This window comes from Stomoxys calcitrans, chromosome 2 (genome assembly GCF_963082655.1).
Source record: "Stomoxys calcitrans chromosome 2, idStoCalc2.1, whole genome shotgun sequence".
Taxonomy (NCBI): Eukaryota; Metazoa; Arthropoda; class Insecta; order Diptera; family Muscidae; genus Stomoxys; species Stomoxys calcitrans.
The window spans coordinates 60,577,042-60,599,212 of NC_081553.1; the positions used below are offsets into that span (position 1 = coordinate 60,577,042).

General features: G+C 38.5%; 1 protein-coding gene across 1 annotated transcript; it reads right to left on the reverse strand.

Annotated features, from left to right (window-relative positions):
* Positions 1-1,118: 1,118 nt before the first annotated feature.
* LOC106090937 (uncharacterized) lies at positions 1,119-14,097 on the reverse strand. Its single transcript, XM_013257301.2, has 4 exons — positions 13,881-14,097; positions 8,507-9,714; positions 7,863-8,150; positions 1,119-1,708 (listed from the first exon to the last, which is right to left on the reverse strand). Exons 1-4 carry the CDS (start codon positions 13,897-13,899, stop codon positions 1,202-1,204), a joined length of 2,022 nt encoding a protein of 673 aa, XP_013112755.2. The 5' UTR covers positions 13,900-14,097; the 3' UTR covers positions 1,119-1,201.
* Between the last annotated feature and the right edge of the window lie 8,074 nt (positions 14,098-22,171).

Below are 22,171 nucleotides of genomic sequence, written 5' to 3' on the forward strand. Positions count from 1 at the left end.
CGACTTAAATCCCCCTCAAAAAGTCATATTGGACAATAATGACAATATAGCACTCAAATGGGAGTAGATTACGAATTTGGTCTGGAAGCAGCAATAGGCTTTTTTAATCATGGCTACATAGGGTCCAAATAGAGAGTGTAGTGTTTGGTAGTAGACAAACGAATCGTTCTGGCATATATGACATATTTTTCGCGTAGTGTTAATGAAGGCGCAGCGGAACGGGCCGAATCCAGCGAGTGTAATTCTTTTCCGATTTAGATAAAAGTTTGCATGTTGACTACTTATGTAAACTTCGAGGTGTGAACCAAGCAAGGCCAAAATCGGATCATAACCTGACCTGCAATACTAACCGATCTGGGATTTCGACTTTTTGAATCTGTGGAGTAGAACTTGGTTTAGCTCTAAAAATGGTATCTCCCATGGTCCGAATCGGTTCACATCGCTTAACATAGCAATTCTTATCAGTTGTCCTTTGTTTGCCTATAAAGAGATACCGGGCAAAGTATTAGACAAATGCGATCCATACTGGAGGGTATATAAGATTCGACCCGTTCAAACTTAGCATGCTTTTATTTGTTTTGGTTTCAGTGTGACGTTATTCTCGATGAATGTGTGCGTCTCCCTTGTGCAACAAAAATCAAATAACAATTCATTTGCCGCATAAGGGTGAAGGGTATTTTGTGAAGATAACTTAACGTGTGCATGATAAATTCTCATTCTGGTTCCAAGCAATTGATTTTTGAAGAGTCCTTAGCCATAGGTAGTGAGTAATACTGGCAAAAGGGGGATGGTAGAGTGTAAGAGTTTTACAAAACAAGGCAAAAAACAAACCATTAATTGTCATGATCGGTGTTTTGATTGCTGGCAAATAGCCAAAGGATACCATTAGAGGCATGTCATGGGAAAATTCTCAGCAAAGCATTCTCAAGTATCAAACTTCTTGTTTTCTCTCTCTCTCTCTCTAAAATGATGACATTACGTAACAAATTTCACATTGGTCATAGATATTTTTGTTTTGTTTTATTGTTGTTCTGTATAAAAAAAACTTGATGATTATTCGTATGATACCATGAAATTACATTACAATTTTTTTTTTTATAAATAAAAAGGTCCATAAATACACGCGCCTACTGAGATATACTTAAACGTAAGTCTTGAGAATTATTTGTGTACGCCACTATAACTTAGATACTCTCTTAACCTAATCAAATTCTACGGTCACCTCGACAGGCAAATCTTCGGGCACTTCGGGGGCATGAACTTTGCCTGATACCAAAATAAATTCTGATTCACAATCCATGACAAAGTACAGGAAGGGATGCGTTATTTCGAATTTCTCCAATGGCTCCGGGGTTTTAATTCGTCCTTCGGTATTTGAGGCTACCAGACTGATGGCCGAATTGCCACCTTCATCTACGCGAACATTAACGAATTGAACGATTTCGTCAATTTGTAAATCACGATCATCGGAGAGTAGGCTAAGATCAGCTTCGCTGCGTGAGAAAATCTTCGTTAGACCTAAACTCTTGAGCATCGATTCGGAGCGTGAGGTCTCTTCAATTTGGAATTTGGGCATTATGACATGTAAATCGCGTTCCTTCATGAGGTCCTTGATGGATTTGAAATCGCTTGGTTCCAATTTCTGTATCAATGAGTGAAGACCCTCCAATTCGTTGGGCAGGATAATCATCATAGAGTAGCGTTTGTTCTGGAATGATAACAAAATGACGATTAAAAAATTAACCAAAAAAAAAAAAAAAATAACATAGAATGAAATAAAATAAAATAAAATAAAATAAAATAAAATAAAATAAAACAAAACAAAATAAAATAAAATAAAATAAAATAAAATAAAATAAAATAAAATAAAATAAAATAAAATAAAATAAAATAAAATAAAATAAAATAAAATAAAATAAAATAAAATAAAATAAAATAAAATAAAATAAAATAAAATAAAATAAAATAAAATAAAATAAAATAAAATAAAATAAAATAAAATAAAATAAAATAAAATAAAATAAAATAAAATAAAATAAAATAAAATAAAATAAAATAAAATAAAATAAAATAAAATAAAATAAAATAAAATAAAATAAAATAAAATAAAATAAAATAAAATAAAATAAAATAAAATAAAATAAAATAAAATAAAATAAAATAAAATAAAATAAAAAAAATAAAATACAAAAAAAAAATTAAATTAAAATTAAATAAAATAAAATAAAATTAAATTAAATAAAAAAAATAAAATAAAACGACATAAACTAAAAAAAACGAGTAAAAAGGCATTAAGTTCGGCCGGACCGAACTTTGGATACCCACCACCTCGGAAATATATGTAAATCCCATTTCGTCACAATCCGGTGAAATTTGGATAACTCAAGCAACCAAATTCGGCACGGACATTGAGTGGTCTAATATATATGTCTTTCTCAAATTTTGTAAAACAAAATATTGTTCTTTTTGGCAGATATATCCAATTATAAACCGATCTGAACAGTATTAAAGTCGGATATCGTGAGGCTCAGAAAAATTCACTGTTTCAAATTTCAGCGAAATCGTGTAATAAATAAAACTTTTATGGGCTTCGGTCCCCTTATCGGCGGATCGGTCTATAAGGCAGCTATATCTAAATGTATTCCGATCTGAACCATATATTGGTCGGATGTTGGGAGGTCTTAACCTACTCACTGTTTCAAATTTTAGCGAAATCGGTTACAAAATAAAGCTTTTAGGGGCTTCAGACCCTTTATCGGCAGATAGGTCTATATGCCAGCTACATCTTAATATAGCCCGATCTAATCCATATTTAGTTCATATGCCAGGAGGCTTAGAGTAACTCACTGTTTTAAATTTCAGCGAAATCGGGTAATAAATAAAGCTTTTATGGTCTTCAGACCCTTTATCGGGAGATCGGTCTATATGGCAGCTATATCTTAATATAGACCGATCTAATCCATATTTAGGTCAGATGTCGGGAGCCTTAAAATAACCCACCATTGTAAATTTCAGCGAAATCGGGTAATAAAAAAAGCTTTTATGGTCTTCAGACCCTTTATCGGAGATCGGTCTATATGACAGCTATATCTAAATATAGCCCGATCTATACCATACTTGGGTCGGATGTTGGGAGGCTTAAAACTGCTCACTATTCCAAATTTCAGCGAAATCGGATAAAAAATAAAGCTTTTATGGCCTTCAGACCCTTTATCGGCAGATCGGTCTATATGGTAGCTATATCTAAATATAGTCCGATCCGAACCATATTCGGGTCGGTTGTCGGGAAGCCATACACTACTCACTGTTTCAAATTTCAGCAAAATCGGATGAAAAATAAATTTTTATGAGCATTAGACTCTTTATCGGAAAATCGGTCTATATAGGTGCTATATCCAAATATGGTCCGATTTGGGCCGTTCAAGAACATAGCTAGCGTGCATCAAATAGGCGTATCTGTGCCAAATTTCAGCTCAATATCTCAATTTTTGAAGGCTCTAGAGTGGTTACAACAGACTGACGGATAGACGGACAGACACACGGACATCGTTAAATCATCTTAGAATTTTACGACGATCCGAAATATATATATATTGGGTTGCCCAAAAAGTAATTGCGGACTTGGTTTGGCTGTGCAATTCGCTGTGCAAAATTTCAGCCGAATCGGATAAGAATCGCACTCTCGATTGACTCAAGAAATAAATTTGGGAGATCTATTTAAAGGGTGATTTTTTTGAGGTTAGGATTTTCATGCATTAGTATTTGACAGATCACGTGGGATTTCAGACATGGTGTCAAAGAGAAAGATGCTCAGTATGCTTTGACATTTCATCATGAATAGACTTACTAACGAGCAACGCTTGCAAATCATTGAATTTTATTACCAAAATCAGTGTTCGGTTCGAAATGTGTTCAAATTTTGACAAATTTTGTTCAGCGATGAGGCTCATTTCTGGTTGAATGGCTACGTAAATAAGCAAAATTGCCGCATTTGGAGAGAAGAGCAACCAGAAGCCGTTCAAGAACTGCCCATGCATCCCGAAAAATGCACTGTTTGGTGTGGTTTGTACGCTGGTGGAATCATTGGACCGTATTTTTTCAAAGATGCTGTTGGACGCAACGTTACGGTGAATGAACACATTTCGAACCGAACACTGATTTTGGTAATAAAATTCAATGATTTGCAAGCGTTGCTCGTTAGTAAGTCTATTCATGATGAAATGTCAAAGCATACTGAGCATCTTTCTCTTTGACACCATGTCTGAAATCCCACGTGATCTGTCAAATACTAATGCATGAAAATCCTAACCTCAAAAAAATCCCCCTTTATATGGGAGCTTTATCAGGTAATCTACCGATTCAGGTCATATTTTCACACGTATGCTAAAGATCATACAAAAAGTCTTTATGCAAAATTTCAACCAAATCGGATGAGAAATGAGAATTGTTCCCTCTAGAGGCTAAAGAAGTACCATCAATAGATCGGTTTATAGTAGAGCTTTATTAAGTTGTGAACCGATTTGAGCCATACATGGCGCAGTTGTTAGAATTAAGAGTAAAACACTTAATGGAAAATTTTAGCGAAATCGGATAATAAATGCGCCCTCTAGCGGCTCAAAAAATCAAGATCCGAAATCAGTTTATATGCGATATCCTCCGCTCTCTCCCAGGTTATGGAAAGCATCAAGGTTATGGGGAGCATGGTTAATCACCGCCTTGTGAGGTATTTATAGTCTAATGGCCTTCTTAGCGACCAACAGTATGAGTGCCGCATAAATCGCTCTACGGGCGACTTCGTAGCATTTCCGTAGGAACTTTGTAGTCGCTCAATCCACCATTTGTCGCATTTGCTGTAGGTAATGGCTTCGTTCGATTTACTTCGCGCTTTCTCAGAGATCGCACTATACGAGTCGTTCTCCTTGTTCTTCTCTTTTTTCTTATTTTCATCAACGATCTGTTGAGTTTGACATCGAATACGATCTACTCATTTGCAGATGACAGTAATCGCTGTCACTCCCACTCATTTGACCATAGGCCGAATCTTTGAGAGATTGAGGACAAGAGTCAGGTTATGGACGATACATTCTGCTATGATTTGCTGGCCATTTCTAAGTGGGGTCGAATGAATCGAATAGATTTTAATGCACGGAAGACTCAGTGCTGTTTGTTGCCACACAAACGATTCGCTGAACCATTACGATCATCTTTGTCTACCAATGGTATAGATGTTGACCAATCAGAACCTCTTGATGTACTGGGCATGAAAATTCAAAGTGTTATTCGTCGAGCTAAACATGTATTTAAAATGTCGAAAGAAGCATTCAAGTGTTTACGCTTCCTTCAAGCGTTGTAAGAATTACTTCACTCCGTCTGATCTTCTTAACATCTACACCACTTTCATAAGGCCGACAATGGAGTACAACTCACATATATGGGCGGGAGCTTCAAAATCATTCCTGGAGCTACTGAACCGTGTACAGAGGAGAGCAATGGCGTTGATTGGGGACAGTAGGGTATCCAACTTTATAGCCTCCCCTTGAACATCATCGCAATGTGGGTTGTTTGGCGCTGTTCTATCGTTACTTTCATGGTGTGTGTTCGTCTGATATTCGTCTTCTTATTCCTGGTATGAGGATGTTTGTCAGAAATACTAGACATTCCACGAACTTCCACACGTTTGTAATTGATTGGCCAGAGGACCGGCAAATGCATTTTAGAGATAATTCTTATTTAGACCGAACCGGTTATATGTGATATCGACCAGGGATTTAACAAATGTCAGATAACACTACATCCATGATTCAGGTTCCGAGAACTCTTATACAAATCCAAGCTTCAGCGATATCGGGCACAAATCCGCTTTTTATGGGATTTAGACCCAAAGTTGGATGATAGGTCTATATGGCAGCTATATCTAAATGTAGTTTGATCTGGTACATATGCTTTTCGGATGACGGAGAAATCGGGAATAAATGCAGGTTTTATGGGCTTAAGACCATAAATCGACAAATCGGTCTATATGGCATCTATGTCTGAATAAAGACCGATCTGAACCATATTTGAGTCGGACACCGGGAGGCTTTCATCAACTCACTATATCGAATTTCAGCGAAATCGCATAATAATTGCGGCTTTTATGGGCTAATGACCCTAAATCGGCAGATCGGTCTATATGGTAGTTATATCTAAATAAAGTCCGATTTGAACCATATTTGGTTCGAATGTCGAATGTCAGTCAAGTCATGTAATAAATAAACCTTTTATGGGCTTCAGACCCTTTATCGGCAGATCGTTCTATATAGCAGCTATATCCAAATATTGTCCAATATGGCCCGTTCAAGAACTTAACCAGCGGCAACAAAAAGACGTATTTGTGACTTGGCACAGTTGTTGGAAGTCATAATAGGACACTACACGCAAAATTACAGCCAATTCAGGCAAAAAATGCGGCCTGTAAGGGCTCAAGAAGTCAAATCGGGGGATCGGATTATATGGGAGCTATATCAGGTTATAGACCGATTTGGACTGTACTTGGCACAGTTGTATAAAGTCATAACAGTACACTACACTACACAAATTTCAGCCTAACCGAACAAAAATAGCGGCCTGTAGGGCTCAAGAAATTAAATCGGGAGATCGGTTTATATGGGAGCTATGATAGGTAATGAACCGCTTTGAATTATATTAGGCATGGGAGGTTGGAAGTCAAAGCAAAACATGTCATGCAAAATTTCAGCCAAATTGGATAAGAAATGCGCCCTCTAGGGGCTCGAGAAGTCAAGATTCAACATCGGTTTATACGGCAGCTATATCAGGTTATGAGCCGATTTGAACCATATTTGGCACGGTTATTGCAAGATCAGTTTATGTGGCTGCTATACATGGTTATGAACCGATTTGAACCATACTTAGAAAATTTTTTCGAAGTCACTTCGTGCAACATTTCAGCCACATTGGATAAGAATGGCGCCCTCTAGAGGCTCAATAATTCAAAATCCCAGATCGGTTTATATGACGGCTATGTCAGGTTATGAACCGATTTCAACCATACTTAACACAGTTATTGGAAATCATCACGAACTACCTCATTTCAGTCCAATTGGATAAGAAGTGCGCCCTCTAGTGGCTCAAGAAGTCAAGATCCAAAATCGATTTTTATTGCAGCTTAATCAAAGTATGAACCGATATGGCACAATTACAAACACTACCGACCTACAGTAATAGGAAGTATTGGGTTGCCCAAAAAATAATTGCGGATTTTTCATATAGTCGGCGTTGACATATTTTTTCACAGCTTGTGACTCTGTAATTGCATTCTTTCTTCAGTCAGTTATCAGCTGTTACTTTTAGCTTGCTTTAGAAAAAAAGTGTAAAAAAGTATATTTGATTAAGGTTCATTCTAAGTTTTATTAAAAATGCATTTTCTTTTAAAAAATCCGCAATTACTTTTTGGGCAACCCAATATTTGTGCAAAATTCGTATTGTCTGGCTTTACTCTTTCGAAAGATAGCATGCTTTCGGCAGACAGACGGACGGACAGACAGACACGCAGAAGGACGGACGGACATGGCTAGATCGACTTCAAATATCAAGACGATCACTTTATGGGGTCTTTGACGAATATTTCGAAGAGTTACAGAATGAAGAAATTTGATATAGAACTAGATATCCTATAGTGGGGGGTGTCAAAAGTAAAATTTAGCAAAATCAAATTTTAAGAACATAAACAATACAAAACATATCATAAAATAGTTTGCCATTATATATTCTGTAGAAATTTTTTTTTAATTTTTTTGTTCAGAAATATTTTGTCATACATTCTCTATGCGTTGCATGGTTTTATGTTGCTTAACATTTCTTACCTCATATGGCAGACACAGCACTTTAGCATTTAAATGTTCCATCTCAGCCATGTGGAATGTGCCCTGGGCATGTAACATGGGTGTTTTCATAGCATCTTCGGCAGTCATAAAGAAGAATTCATCCACGTCTTGTTTCTCCTGGAATTGTGTGTCCCAATTGCCACGATAGTACAAACCATTGAAGAGCAACATCTTAGTCTTAGAGCCAATATCACGTCCCGTAATGGAATTGGCACTCAATGCTGAGGCAATATCATCACGACGGAAAAGACTGCGGCCTCCAAATGCCTGGGAAATAAAGCCAAAGGTCAACAAATACCAATGAGAGAAGTTTTATTGTTAATCTTATGCAACACACAGCGACACAAAATTGTTCACCATAACTTCTTCTAGTTTGATTCAAACTCAAATTTAATAGCAATTGAGGATCATCGTACATTCCACCATTTTGTGTGCAAGGTTTATTGATTGACTTCTCCCTTTGCTGCATTCAAACTTCATTTCCAATGACAGTGTGAAGTTTGCATTGTTTAAGTGTTCACTTTTTTTTCTTGAGTGTATTTCTAGAATTGCTAAAACTTGTTTGCCACATGTTGCACAACCATTGAGACTATTTTTAGTATTCTCTAGTTCCCATTACTTACACTTCTTGCTGCACTCACATGCGATTCCAAAGCCATCATTATCTCTGCTGGCGAGCTTTTGGTAGCATCATCTAAGACAGTTTCAAGTTTCTGCAATGGCAATGTAACCTTTTCGGGTTCATTAGACTCCAATACCTCTTGGATGGGAATGATTTTATCATCGGCTGCTTCGGCTTCTTTAAAGTTTTTCAAGATTTTCTCTTTGTCTTGCACCGTTTCGTTTTCCTCCAGATTCAAGTCATCCTCACGTTTGGTTTGTATGGACGCATCATCATTGGCCTCTGCTTGTATGCCATCCAGGGAAGCAGATGCAGCAGGTTTTTCATCCAGACTTTCCAGTTTCTCAGATGCAGCAGAATCGCTAGAAGTAATGGCAGCAGCTGCATCAGTCAAGGCACCAGCATCGGTGGTTAGTTTAATTTCTTCGCTGGCCAGAATTTGTGGTTTGGGCTCTTTTTCTCCATGATTTTCTTGTGGTTCTTGGGATTTCTCCTTTGTCAGCTCCTCAATGATGACTGGTTTTTCCACATATTGCTTATCGTCCACATAGTGATCGAATTTTGAGGTCTCCTTTTCAATGTACTCCTCACCATAGCCATCGGTATAGGCTGCCACTGTGGTGGGCCCTAAGGCCAAACCTTCTTCCTCCTCGTCGTCGATCTTCAAACGCTTCAGTGTCTCAAAGCCAATGACATCTTTGCTGTTGCTGCTGCCGCTGCTAGGAGTGGTACCTGCTTCTAAATCCAATGAAGTGTTGGGCTCACTCCAATCGTATTGATCGCGATTTATGTCCTTCACATCCACAAAGTAGTAATCCTGCAGCATTTGCTTGAAATCCTCTCTGGCTGTGAAATTGCGATAGATATACAACCATGATTGGAATGAAGGCTCCGAATTGTAGTTCTTAGTGTGATATTTGGTTAAAATCGATTTGAAGGAGTCTCGCAATGCCGCACGTTCTTTGGGATAACCCAAGACTTTGACGAATTCATCAAATGTGGCTCCCTGAGAGGCTTCTGCCAAAATTGCCAAAGTTGTGGTGACTCCCAAGGGCGAGTGCACTTGATTGCCATCAATGTCGTTGTAGGATTTTAACAAATGTGTGGCTATGATATGGGAGGCATCACTTGCATATGTTGGTGATTTTTCTGCGACATCGGTTTTGGTGGGTAAAGCGACACATAGACTTAAGCCCAGTAAGACAAGCACTGAAATGGAAAGAAAATGTATTGCATCAGAAAATGATGACTTATATAAAAAGAGGCAAAGAGGCAGAGAGATGGGCTAAAATTGTTAGAATTCGTCACCAAGCGGTTGTCAAAATAACGAAGTTGGTGAACTTTTTTTGATCCTTACAAATTGATCCACCCTATTGTATAATCCTGATCGTCTGTAAATTAGAATGCGATCTGGTCATGTCCGTCCTTTTGTTTTCGAGAAGAAAGAGAGAGAGAGAGAGAGGTATCGGAGTATCCCAAGGTGGGAAAAATAAACCACAGTAACTCAAACAAGTAAAAAGGCATTAAGTTAGGCCGGGCCGAACTTTGGACACCCACCATCTCAGGTATATATGTAAATTCGTCACAATCCGGTGAAAATTGGATAACTTAAGCACCCCAATTCGGCACGTACATTGAGTGGTCTAGTAAATATATGTCACTGTTCAACTTTGTAGAATAAAATATTGGTCTTTTTGGCAGACATATCCAATTATAAACCGATCTGAACCATATTAAGGTCGGATATCGTGAGGCTCAGAAAGACCTACTGTTTCAAATTTCAGCGAAATCTGGTAATAAATAAAGTTTTTATTGGCTTCAGACACCTTATCGGTAGATCGGTCTATATGGCAGCTATATCTAAATATAGAACGATCTGTACCATACTTGGGTCGGATGTTGGGAGGCTTAAAACTGCGCACTATTCCAAATTTCAGCGAAATCGGGTAATAAATAAAGCTTTTATGGCCTTCAGACCCTTTATCGGGAGATCGTTCTATATGGTAGCTGTATCTTAATATAGTCCGATCTAGTCCATATTTAGGTCAGATATCGGAAAGCTTAAAATAACCCACCGTTGCAAATTTCAGCGAAATCGGGTAATAAATAAAGCTTTTATGGGCTTCAGACCCTTTATCGGGAGGTCGGTCAATATGGCAGCTATATCTAAATATGAACCGATCTAATCCATATTTAGGTCAGATGTCGGGAGGCTTAAAATAGCTCACTGTTATAAATTTCAGCGAAATCGGGTAATAAATAAAGCTTTAATGGTCTTCAGACCCTTTATCGGGAGATCGGTCTATATGGCAGCTATATCTAAATATATTCCGATCTGCACCATATTTGTGTCAAATGTCGGGAGGCTTAAAATAACCCACTTTTTTAAATTTTAGCGAAATCGGGTAATAAATAAAGCTTTTATGAGCTTCAGACCCTTTATCGGGTGATCGGTCTATATAGCAGCTACATCTAAATAAAGTCCGATCTGAACCATATTTAGGTCAGATGTCGGGAGGCTAAAAATAATCCATTGTTTCAAATTTCAGCGAAATCGGATAAAGGTTAAAGCTGTTATGGCCTTCAGACCCTTTATCGGGAAATCGGTCTATATGGCAGCTATATCTAAATAAAACCCAATCTGAACCGTACTTGGGTCAAATGTTGGGAAGCTCAAAACTGCGCACTATTCCAAATTTTAGCGAAATCGATTACAAAATAAAGTTTTATGGGCCTGAGACCCTTTATCGTCCGATCGGTCTATATGACAGCTATATCTAAATATAGAACCATCTGTACCATACTTGGGTTGGATGTTGGGAGGCTTAAAACTGCTCACTATTCCAAATTTCAGCGAAATCGAATAAAAAATAAAGCCTAAAGGCCTTCAGACCCTTTATCGGCAGATCGGTTTATATGGTAGCTATATCTAAATATAGTCCGATCTGAACCATATTCGGGTCGGTTGTCGAGAAGCCTTACACTACTCACTGTTTCAAATTTCAGCAAAATCGGATAAAAAATAAAGTTTTTGTGGTCATTAGACCCTTTATCAGAAAATGGGTCTATATAGCAGCTATATCCAAATATGGTCCGATTTGGCCCGTTCAAAACTTAGCCAGCGTGCATCAAAAAGTCGTATCTGTGTCAAATTTCAGCTCAATATCTAAATTTTCGAAGGCTCTAGAGTGATTCAGCCTGGAAATGGGGTCGCTGGCCACCACCATGGGCTCTGGAACCCACCGGGGACATTCGTAAATCTACCAATGGTCGAATAATGGAAGATTGTGTAATCAAAAGACTAAAAACAAGGGGAAATGCTTCAAGGCGGATGAAGGAAATCCCCAATAGTCCGTTTGTCTGTCTATTGAAATCACGCTACAGTCTTTAAAAATAGAGATATTGAGCTGAAACTTTGCATAGACTTTTTTTCTCTCCTTAAGCAAGTTAAGTTTGAAGATGGACTATATCGGACTTTATCTTGATATAGCCCCCATATAGACAGATCCCCCGATTTAGGGTCTTAGGCCCATAAAAGCCACATTTATTATCCGATTTCGCTGAAATTTGATACAGTGAGTTGTGTTAGATCCTTCGACATGGTTCGTCAATTTGGCCCAGATCGGTCCAAATTTGGATATAGCTGCCATATGGACCGATCCGCCGATTTAGGGTCTTAGGTACATAAAAGCCACATTTATTATCCGATTTTGCTGAAATTTGTGACAGTGAGTTCTATTATACCCTTCGACATTCTTTTTCAATTTGGTCTAGATCGGTCCAGATTTGGATATAGCTGCCATATAGACCGATCCGCCTGTTCAGGGTCTTAGGTCCATAAAACCCACACTTATTATCCGATTTTGCTGAAATTTGGAATAGTGAGTTGTGTTAGGCCCTGCGATATTCTCCTTCAATTTGGCTTAGATCGGTCCAGATTTGGATATAGCTGCCATAGAGACCGATCCGCCGATTTAGGGTCTTAGGCCCATAAAAGCCGCATTTATTATCAAATTTCGCTGAAATTTAGGACAGTGAGTTGTGTTAGGCCCTTTGACATCCTTGTTCAATTTGGTCTAGATCAGTTCAGATTTGGATATGGCTGCCATATAGACCGATCTCTCGATATAAGGTTTTGGGCCTATAAAAGCCACATTTATTATCCGATTGCGCTGAAATTTGGGACAGTGAGATGTGTTAGGCCCTTTGCCATCATTCTTTGAATTGGGCTAGATCGGTCCAGATTTAGATATAGCTCCCATAGAGACCGATCCGCCGATTTAGGGTCTTAGGCCCATAAAAGTCACGTTAATTATCCGATTTCGCTAAAATTTGGGATAGTGAGTTGTGTTAGGCCCTTTGACATCTTTCGTCCATTTGGTATAGATCGGTCAAGGTTTGGATATAGCTGCCATATAGACCGTTCCGCCGATTAAGGGTCTTAGGCCCATAAAATGCACATTTATTATCCGATTTTGTTGAAATTTTAAACAGTGAGTTTCGTTAGGCTCTCTTTTGATGTTTGAAACTTGGCTGAGATCGGTCCAGATTTGGATATAGCTGTCATATAGAACGATATCTCGATTTAAAGTATTGGCATCAATTTTCGATTTCACGGATATTTGTCAAAGTGACTAAAGTTAGGTTTTTTGCCATCCGTGTCGTATATGGTTCAAATCGGTTTATTTTTAGATATATCTACTAAAAAGATCAATATTTTGTTATACACAATGAACAATGACCTTTACTTATAAGCATTTGGTTCAAATCGGAATATATTTTGATATAGCTGCTATGGGGGCATAAGGTATGCATTTTTCACCGTATTTTGACCAAAGGTGGTTTACATATATACCCGAGGTGGTGGGTATCCAAAGTTCGGTTCGGCCTAACTTAACATTTTTTTACTTCTTTGTGCAAACTTTAGGTTGTAAAATATTAAGAATACTTTGTTAATTGTCACATTTAGTGTTCTGCAAAGAAGACATTTGCACACTTCTCATAATTTTTAAAGTTGAAACATCCATTAATACAATTTTGGTTCTTCTATGTTAAATTCTATTCCATATATAATATTTATATACATTATAGAAATGTTTTTTTAATTTTATTTTTTTTTTTACTTTTTTTTCAGAACCACCCAACTGTCTGCAAGGTAAGTCCTTTTTTGGAAAGTATTGTATATATATTTAATTTTTTTTTTTTTTAACTTTAACAAAAATCCCACTTTATTTTTTATTTTGCTCTCGTTCATAATATCACTAATATTCGATCATAATATTTTGTCTGTTTGCTTTCTTTTCCTTATTTCTATTTTTTCCATGTCAATTTTGCGAATGTCTCTATTTCACACAACACATTTCGATTTCACTTACAAGCTTGCAAAATCTTCATTTTCAATCAAAAATTTTATTTAAACAATCTATCGAAAGATGTTTGCAAAAAATTTCTCTTTCCTCTGTGATGATGACAACTCGTTGAGGGGCTAACGAACGTTTACGTCGCGTCACGTCACGTCCAAGTCTTAGGCGCAAATGAAGAATATGAAAGTAGCTCAAAGATTTTTATGAAAATTCAATAAGACCAGCCAGCGTCCAAAAACCACAACGACTGTAAGCGCAGTGGCAGCACCACAACTTGGGGCCCCAAAGCCCCAAAGAAAGAAAGAACCAAACAAGAACTCAAGCCTAAGAGTTTGTTGTCAGTGGTGTTGTTGCTGCTGCTGCTGCTGCTGGTGTTGTGTGGCGTCATTTCAAGTTAGGTCTTGCAAACAAGAAACCAAATGTTAAAGCCAAGGTAACCGGCCGCCAGCTAACAATGGGCCACAGTAATGCACAAAGAGAAGTGCACAAATCATGACCAAGAGAACAGAGTAAGCTATAGAAATTGTTTAAGAGCCATCGAAAAAGAGTTGGTATTGAGCCAAAATTTCTTTTTTGTGTTATTCACTTTTTTGCTTTTACATCATAATGAAGTTGGTTGATGGTTGTCTAAATCCCTTCCCCCACAATTTGAGACCCCCTGCAGTTTTGATTTGACTGAGTTTGATTTGACTGACTTTTGTCCGTTGTCAAAATGCGGTTGTTTTGTCGTTGTTGTAGTAACTATGGTTAGAAAGTGAATCGCTCGATATTCCTCGTACGGCATATTTGTTTATTTGAATAAATGAAAGTGATATTTCCATATTCATGCTCGGCGTTTTTTTTTTCTTTTCATCGTCTTTTTTTCTGAATCCAGACAACAGCAAAAAGTCATTAAAAACAATCAAAAATTTGAGGGGGGGTGGAGAAATTACCAAAGGTGAACAACAATAATACCGAATATAGGTCATGTTGTATGCTCGTGTATTCTTATTCGATTTTGTTGTTGTTATGGTGGTGCTTTTGGTTAAGATTTTTCTTGTCAAGAGTTCAAAGCCACATTGTTGTGAATTTGTAGCTGTATGACCACAATTGGACTTTGGGTGTACTTGTTTACGCTACCATCAACTACCACCATGGGTATCATGTGTTGTATTGCCCGATATGTATGTAACAATTTGGAAAAATTCGTTCACCGAGCGACTACGTGTAATCACGTAGTCGCCAATTGCTTTAAAGCTAATGAATGGCATTGATAATGGAAATGAACTAAGTACTAAAGTTTCAAAAAGTCGGTAATAGTTGGTTGGAGAGACAAGTAAAACTGTGTTGAGATGGCGGCTGCGAATCTTATGTACCCTCCAACATGGATCGCATTTGGCAAGTTCTTTGCATATGGCTTAAAACAAGCTATTGGAGCTATAGCAGGAGTTATGGACCCCTTAGGACCCTGGTTAGGTTAGGTTTAATCATCAAACTCACTTAGAACGTTTCATCCATTGTAATGCCACAGGAACAGAAGGAGAAAGATGACTTCTAGTTACTACCGTTGAACCATCCAAATCGCTTTAAAAAGCCCCAGAACTTGCGAATGTTCACATCCGCTAAATCAGACAGGTTCTCAAAGAAATGAGAACCTAAAGTGGAACTCCTTCCAACGGCTAGTGCAGGACACACACAGGAGGTGTTCTATAGTCTCTTCGATGTCCCCACAGCTTCTGCTAAAGTCGTTGCTGGCAACTTTCAGTCTGTCAGCATGTTTTCCCATTAGACAGTGACCTATTATGACGGACACAATGACTGAGACGTCTTTTTGTTCTATAGTCTCTTCAATGTCCTCACAGCTTCTGCAAAAGTCGTTGCTGGCAACCTTCGGTCTGTCAGCATGTTTTCCGATTAGACAGTGACCTGTCATGACGGATACAATGACTGAGACGTCTTTTTGTTCTATAGTCACTTCGATGTCCCCACAGCTTCTGCAAAAGTCGTTGCTGGCAACTTTCAGTCTGTCAGCATGTTTTCCCATTAGACAATGACCTGTCATGACGGACACAATGACTGAAACGTCTGTTCTAGCCAATGACAGCAGTAGACCTCTTCAAATCTAGATTAAGTCACATAGTTTTGGAATGCTCACAGCCTTCTCTTTGTGACCATCTATTATTTGTTGACCTCAGGACCAGGCCTGAAAACGTAGCTTACATGTCGCTAGAGGCGTACCCACAGTTTCCAGTATCCAGTATTAGGCATACCCTCAGATTCCAACAACCCTTGAATGTGCAGGGTAGTTCCTAGTCTCGCAAGCTCATCCGCTTTACAAGTCCTTGGGATATCTCTGTGGATCGACACCAATAACAGGTGAATTTTCGGCTTTGTGTTTAGAAGGGCGGCTTTTGTGTTTAGAAATACGTTATCCAGTGATTTAATGGCTGCCTGACGGTCTGAGAAGATATTTATGCCAATCGTCGTTATGTCATTATATCTTAGCCATTCCACCACTTCCTTAATTGCAAGTATCGCCGCTTGATACTACTGCAGAGTACATCCCAAAACCCACCTGGTCGTATAGTTTGGAGCCATTCGTGTAGAAGTCTATGAAATAACTTCTGTTACCAGGGGAATCGTAGTTCCAATCAGTTCTATCTGAAATAGTGGTACAGTACTTTTTATCAAAAAACGGCTTAAATAGTAGGTTGCCCAAAAAGTAATTGCGAATTTTTCATATAGTCGGCGTTGACAAATTTTTTCAACGGCTTGTGACTCTGTAATTGCATTCTTTCTTCTGTCAGCTGTTACTTTTTGCTTGCTTTAGAAAAAAGTGTAAAAAAAGTATATTTGATTAAAGTTCATTCTAAGTTTTATTTAAAATGCATTTACTTTCTTTTAAAAAATCCGCAATTACTTTTTGGGCAACCCAATGTCTTAGCCATTCCTTCACTTCCTTAATTGCAAGGATCTCCACTTGATACACACTGCAGTGGTCGGGTAACCTTTTCTATATCGCCAGTTCTAGGTCTTTACAGTACATCCCAAAGTCCACCTGGTCGTTTAGTTTGGAGCAATCCATGTAGAAGTCTATGTAACTTCTAGTACCAGGGTAGTTCCAATCGGTTTTATTAGGAATGGTGGTGCAGTACTTTTTATTAAAAAGCGGCTCAGATAGGGTGTAGTCCACACTGCCTGAAACATCGGAAGTTGTATCTGCAGCCGCCCATGACCAATAAGAAAGCTACCTTAACCTTACGGCAGTGGTCGCAGAAATTTATCTAGCTACAATGTTCAGAGGCATTAGACGTAGCATTAACTTTAGTGCATCAGATGGTGTTGTCCTCAGTGCGGCTGTGATGCACAAACAAACTTTCTTTTGGATCCGGTTAAGTATTGAGCAATGGGTGGACTTTTGAAGCACCGTCCACCAGACCGCAACACCATATAGCATTATAGGACTGACAACAGCTGGATATACTCAATGCATGACGGTCTAAAGAACCATACTCCATTTGGATGTTGGAGGGCATAGTAGTAGGATAAGAAGTGCGCCTTGTAGGGTCTCAAGAAGTAAATTTGGGAAATCGGTTTATACGGGAGCTATTTCAGTTTATGAACCAATTGGGAAATCGGTTTATATTGGAGCTATTTCAGTTTATGAACCAATTCAGACCATATTGCTACGTACGGTTAAGGTCATCGAGTAAGTCGTTGTACTAAGTGACAACCAAATCGGATAAAAGTTGCGCCCTCTTGAGGTTCAAGCAGTATAATCAGGAGATCGGCTCATATGAAAGCTATATCAGGGTTAACTTCGGCATTATTTGTGCCCATGCCGCGACGAAAGACAAGGTCAAGCAGACCAAGGGTATTTTCTATTAGCGCCTAGAGAGAGACTATGATCGCTGCCACGCTCATGATGTTAAAATCGTTCTGGGAGATTTTAATGCAAAGATAGGGAAGGAAAATATCTTTGGTCCAACGGTTGGATAATTTAGCCCACACGAGGAAACTTCCGATAAAGGATTGTGGCTAATAGATTTCGCCGCTGCAAATGGTATCGGCGAAATCTATTACATGTTAGTTAGCAGCACCAGATATCAGTATCGAAGGATTCACGCGGCCACATGGTTATCACCCGATCAAACGCACAAAAAACCAAATTGATCACGTAATAGAGCGGAGGCATTCATCCAGCGTGTTAGATGTACAATCAATCCAAGGAACGAATATAATTTCAAATCATTAACCTTTTTCCAGCAAAGGTTGGTACCCGTCTGAGCATGGCGAGAAAATTACGATCTGAGACTGCACGGAAGATGGACCTTACTGCAAGCTGCAAACATAACAGATGGCAACGGCATACTCCACTCGATTGACCCAACTGCTTGATGAAAGCACTCCTTGTCCCGATGATTAAACGACGCAGTGGCAATGCCCACTTCATGGAAAATGCCGCTAAATCCGTACTTGGATCCCGGAAGCCTCCCCCGACGACCAAGAGTGCCGAGATGCTACTGAAGTCCAAATTTCAGCATACAGAGCAACCCCGCAATCAGTAAAAACTCGTCAGATGAAGGAGAGGCAACGGGAGAAAAGCAGAGAGAAGAATCGTCTATTCCGCAGGAAGAAAAAGGAAATGGAAAGACGTGAGTGTGAGCGAATGGATATGTACAGGAGTCAGAATGAAGTCCGGAAATTCTATCAAAGAATCAAACATCAAACCGTTGGCGTTGGTGCAGACACATTGGAAGGAAATATAGTAACTGACACCGATAGCATGCTGAGGATATGGAAATAAAATGTAATCCAACTGCTAGAGTTTGACCACGTTTCTGGGGGTCCACCCCTTCCCCAAAATACCCCCCAACCTGGACTTATTTACTGACCATGGGAATATGGGGCTTTAATAAAAGGTATTTGAATGTAGAATACGAATCTGATATCCAAATATGGGACCAAGTGTTTGGGGCCGCCTCTCACCAAAAACATCCCCCAAAGGGGGAAAATTTACGGCCATAGCAATATGGGGCTCAAATGAAAAGTTTTTGGGAGTAAAGCACGAATCTGATATCAATATTCGGGAAAAGTGTCTATGGGGCCACACCACCCAAAAAGTAAGTATTTTCTGACTATTGCAATATGCGGCTCAAATAAGAGGGTTTTTAAAGTGGAACACGAATCCGATATATATTTTCAAGGCCAACTCACTGAGTGGCCGCCCATCCCCCAAAACACCCCCCAAGCCGGTCATGTTTGCCGACTATGGAAATATGGGGCTCAAATTGAAGGTATGTGGGAGAAGACCACGTATCTGATATCAACTTTAGGGGCCAACTGCCTAGCGGACGTCTCACCACCATAACAACCCCCAAATTGGACGTATTTGCTCACCAAGACAATTTGGGTCCTAAAGAGATTGGAACTAAATATTTACAGTTTTTAGGGCCAATACCCCAAGCCGGACATTTTTGCTGATTTTTGCAATAAGGAGTTTAAATGAGATTAGAAATCGAATTTGCTAACCTATTTTGGGTCCTTGTGTTTGGGGAACGGCTCATCCTGTAAACTCCTCTTAAGCCAATGGCAATATGGGGTTTAAATAAATGATATTTGAGAGAAGAGCACGATGCTGATATTTTTTCAGGGCCAAGTATCTGTTGGACCACCTCTCCCCCGAAAACATCACTAAATCAGAAATCATGAGAATATCGGGCTGAAATGAAGTATTTCAAGAATGGAGTACACCTTACATCCAAACTTAAATTCGTGGACCAATAAAGATCATATGGGATTCAGATATAGGCACTTATATTGTTAAACTCTTAGTCAAGTTAACAAGGTATTTCACTAAAAGATCTTTAATTGTCGAAAATAAATATTCTAAGGAAACTTTTGTTCCACCCGCAGCGGAGCGGGTCCGGGTCAGCTAGTTGTCTATAGTTCTAATATAGTCTCAACACAGATTTTTATCTACCGTGTTTTCTATGCCATTTGTAGGGTATTGAAAAATAAATTACAAAGCGTAATTTTGTTAAACTCTGATGACTCCAATTTTGTGTTTGCCATCAAAAGACTGGTTTTCCCATTATGCATTTGGCTAAATTGTTATTATGGTTCTTTGGCTTCATGCTGGAAGACCTCTAAAACTTTATGCAATTGAAGCATTGCAGAAACTTTTTTTTTGTCCACCGCCAATCAAAGTGTTTCATTACATAAATTACTGCTCTTAAAGATCTTGTGCAACTTTTGGCCATTTTTAAGGTTAATGACTTTAGAAGTGATACCAGATTTGTCTCTAAGTGTTAATTTAGTCATTCTAGTGGTTTCTTTTGTTATGGACAGGCAGCATCAGCAACTTTTGTTGGTACGGTCAATGCGCGGTAAGAAAAGATTTCTACGCATGAGATAAGATTTGGGTTAGAAATTTCTGCATGCAATATTTGTATTGTTAATTGGGGAAAATTTTGAACATCAGATAGAAATAAACAAACATTTGATATGGAAAAGTTCGGCAGGGCAGAATCTTGGGAACCCACTACCATGGGTTATATTCCAAATGCCAAAAAAAAAAATAAATTAGTTGAAGCTCACATGTGCAGTGTTCTTACAAAAATGCCAACAAATCAGCCAAAAGTTTAAGCTTCTTAGGCATATAGAAGACTAATCGGGAGTTAGGTTTATATGGGAGCTGTAACAAGTTTTATACCCCTTTCGATCATACTTAGCACGCTTATTGGAAATCATATCAGAAGACTACGTGCACATTTTCAGCAAAATCGGATAGCAATTGTGGCTTCCAGGGTCTCAAGATCTCAAATCGGGAGATCGGTTTTTGTGGGGGCTATCATATATATATCTATTGTAAAAATGAATATGAGTTTGTTTGTTTGTTTGTTTGATTGTTTGATTGTTTGTTTGTTTGTTTGTTTGTTTGTTTGTTTGTTTCTTTGTTTGTTTGTTTGTTTGTTTATTTGATTGTTTGTTTGTTTGTTTTTTTGTTTGTTTGTTTGTTTGTATGTTTGTTTGTTTGTTTGTTTGTTTGTTTGTTTGTTTATACATTTGTTTGTTTGTGGGTTTGTAAATTTTTTTGTTTCGTATAGACTCAAAACGGCTAAACCAATTTCTTTGAAATTTTCACAGATTGTGGAGAGTGGTCCGGAAGTAGCAACAGGCTATATAATTTTTTTGATATCGCATTCGGGGCGGACCCTCCCCCTTACCCCAAAAGTACCATCCAAAAATAAAAGTGGACCGATTGGGACAATATGGGACTTAAATGAAAGGTATTCAAGAGTAAAGAACAAATTCCATATTAAAAATTGGGTCCAAGTAATTGGGGGCCGCCCGGACCACCAAAACCCCTCCAAAATAGGTTGCTAATGACAAAATGGAAATCAAATGAAAAGTATTCGGGAGAAGATTACGAATATGGTCCGGAAGGACCAATAGGCTATATAAATTTTTGATATCGCAAGGGGGGCGGGCCCTCCCCCTTACCCTAAAAGTACGACCCCAAAATAAAAGTGAACCGAGCGTGACAATATGAGATTCAAATGAAAGGTATTCAGGATTAGACTACGAATTTCATATTAACAATTGGATCTAAGTAACTAGGGGGCCGCCCCAAACCCAAAACCCCTTAAAATAGGTTTATTGGACGATAATCAAAATGTGGGACTCGAATGAATGGTATTCAGGAGTACATTACGAAAATGGTCAGGAAGGAGGAAAAGGCTTTTTAGTATGTTGATATTGGAAGGGGGCGGACCCTCCCCCGTTACCCCAAAAACACCACCCAAAATCAAAAGTGGACTGATAAGGGCAATATGGGTATCATATGAAAGGTATTGGGGAGTAGAATACGAATATAGTATTAAAAATTGGGATCAATAATGCGAGCGGTCGTCCAACCCCAAAAACTCCCCCAAAACAAACATATAACATTTACACCCAGTAAATATCTATATGGGACTCAAATGAAAGGTATTCGGGATTAGAGTATGAATATGACATAAAAAATGAGGTCCAAGTAATTGGTGGTCTCCCCACCCTCATGTGGGAATATAATGCGATCCTTGCTAGATGAGCCTCAAATAAATAGTATTTGGTAACAAATTACGAATATCACATTAAACTTTGTGTCCAAGAATCTAGATGGTGCTTTACCTCCTAAAGTCGCCTCCAATAGTTTAATGGAGTGAGACGCCCCTCACTAAACGGCTGTATACACCAATTATGGCAATATGGAGTTAATTTCAAAGTATAAGGTTGTGGATATTTATTCTGCTCATATATCTAGCGCACCACCTCTCCTC

What these genes read in the sequence shown, in the direction of transcription:
- LOC106090937 (XM_013257301.2), bottom strand. An exon ending in ATGTGAGTGCAGCAAGAAGT is followed by an intron (nt 8,151 to 8,506) that starts GTAAGTAATGGG and finishes TTTATTTCCCAG; the next exon opens with GCATTTGGAGGCCGCAGTCT. An exon ending in TGCTGTGTCTGCCATATGAG is followed by an intron (nt 1,709 to 7,862) that starts GTAAGAAATGTT and finishes TTATCATTCCAG; the next exon opens with AACAAACGCTACTCTATGAT.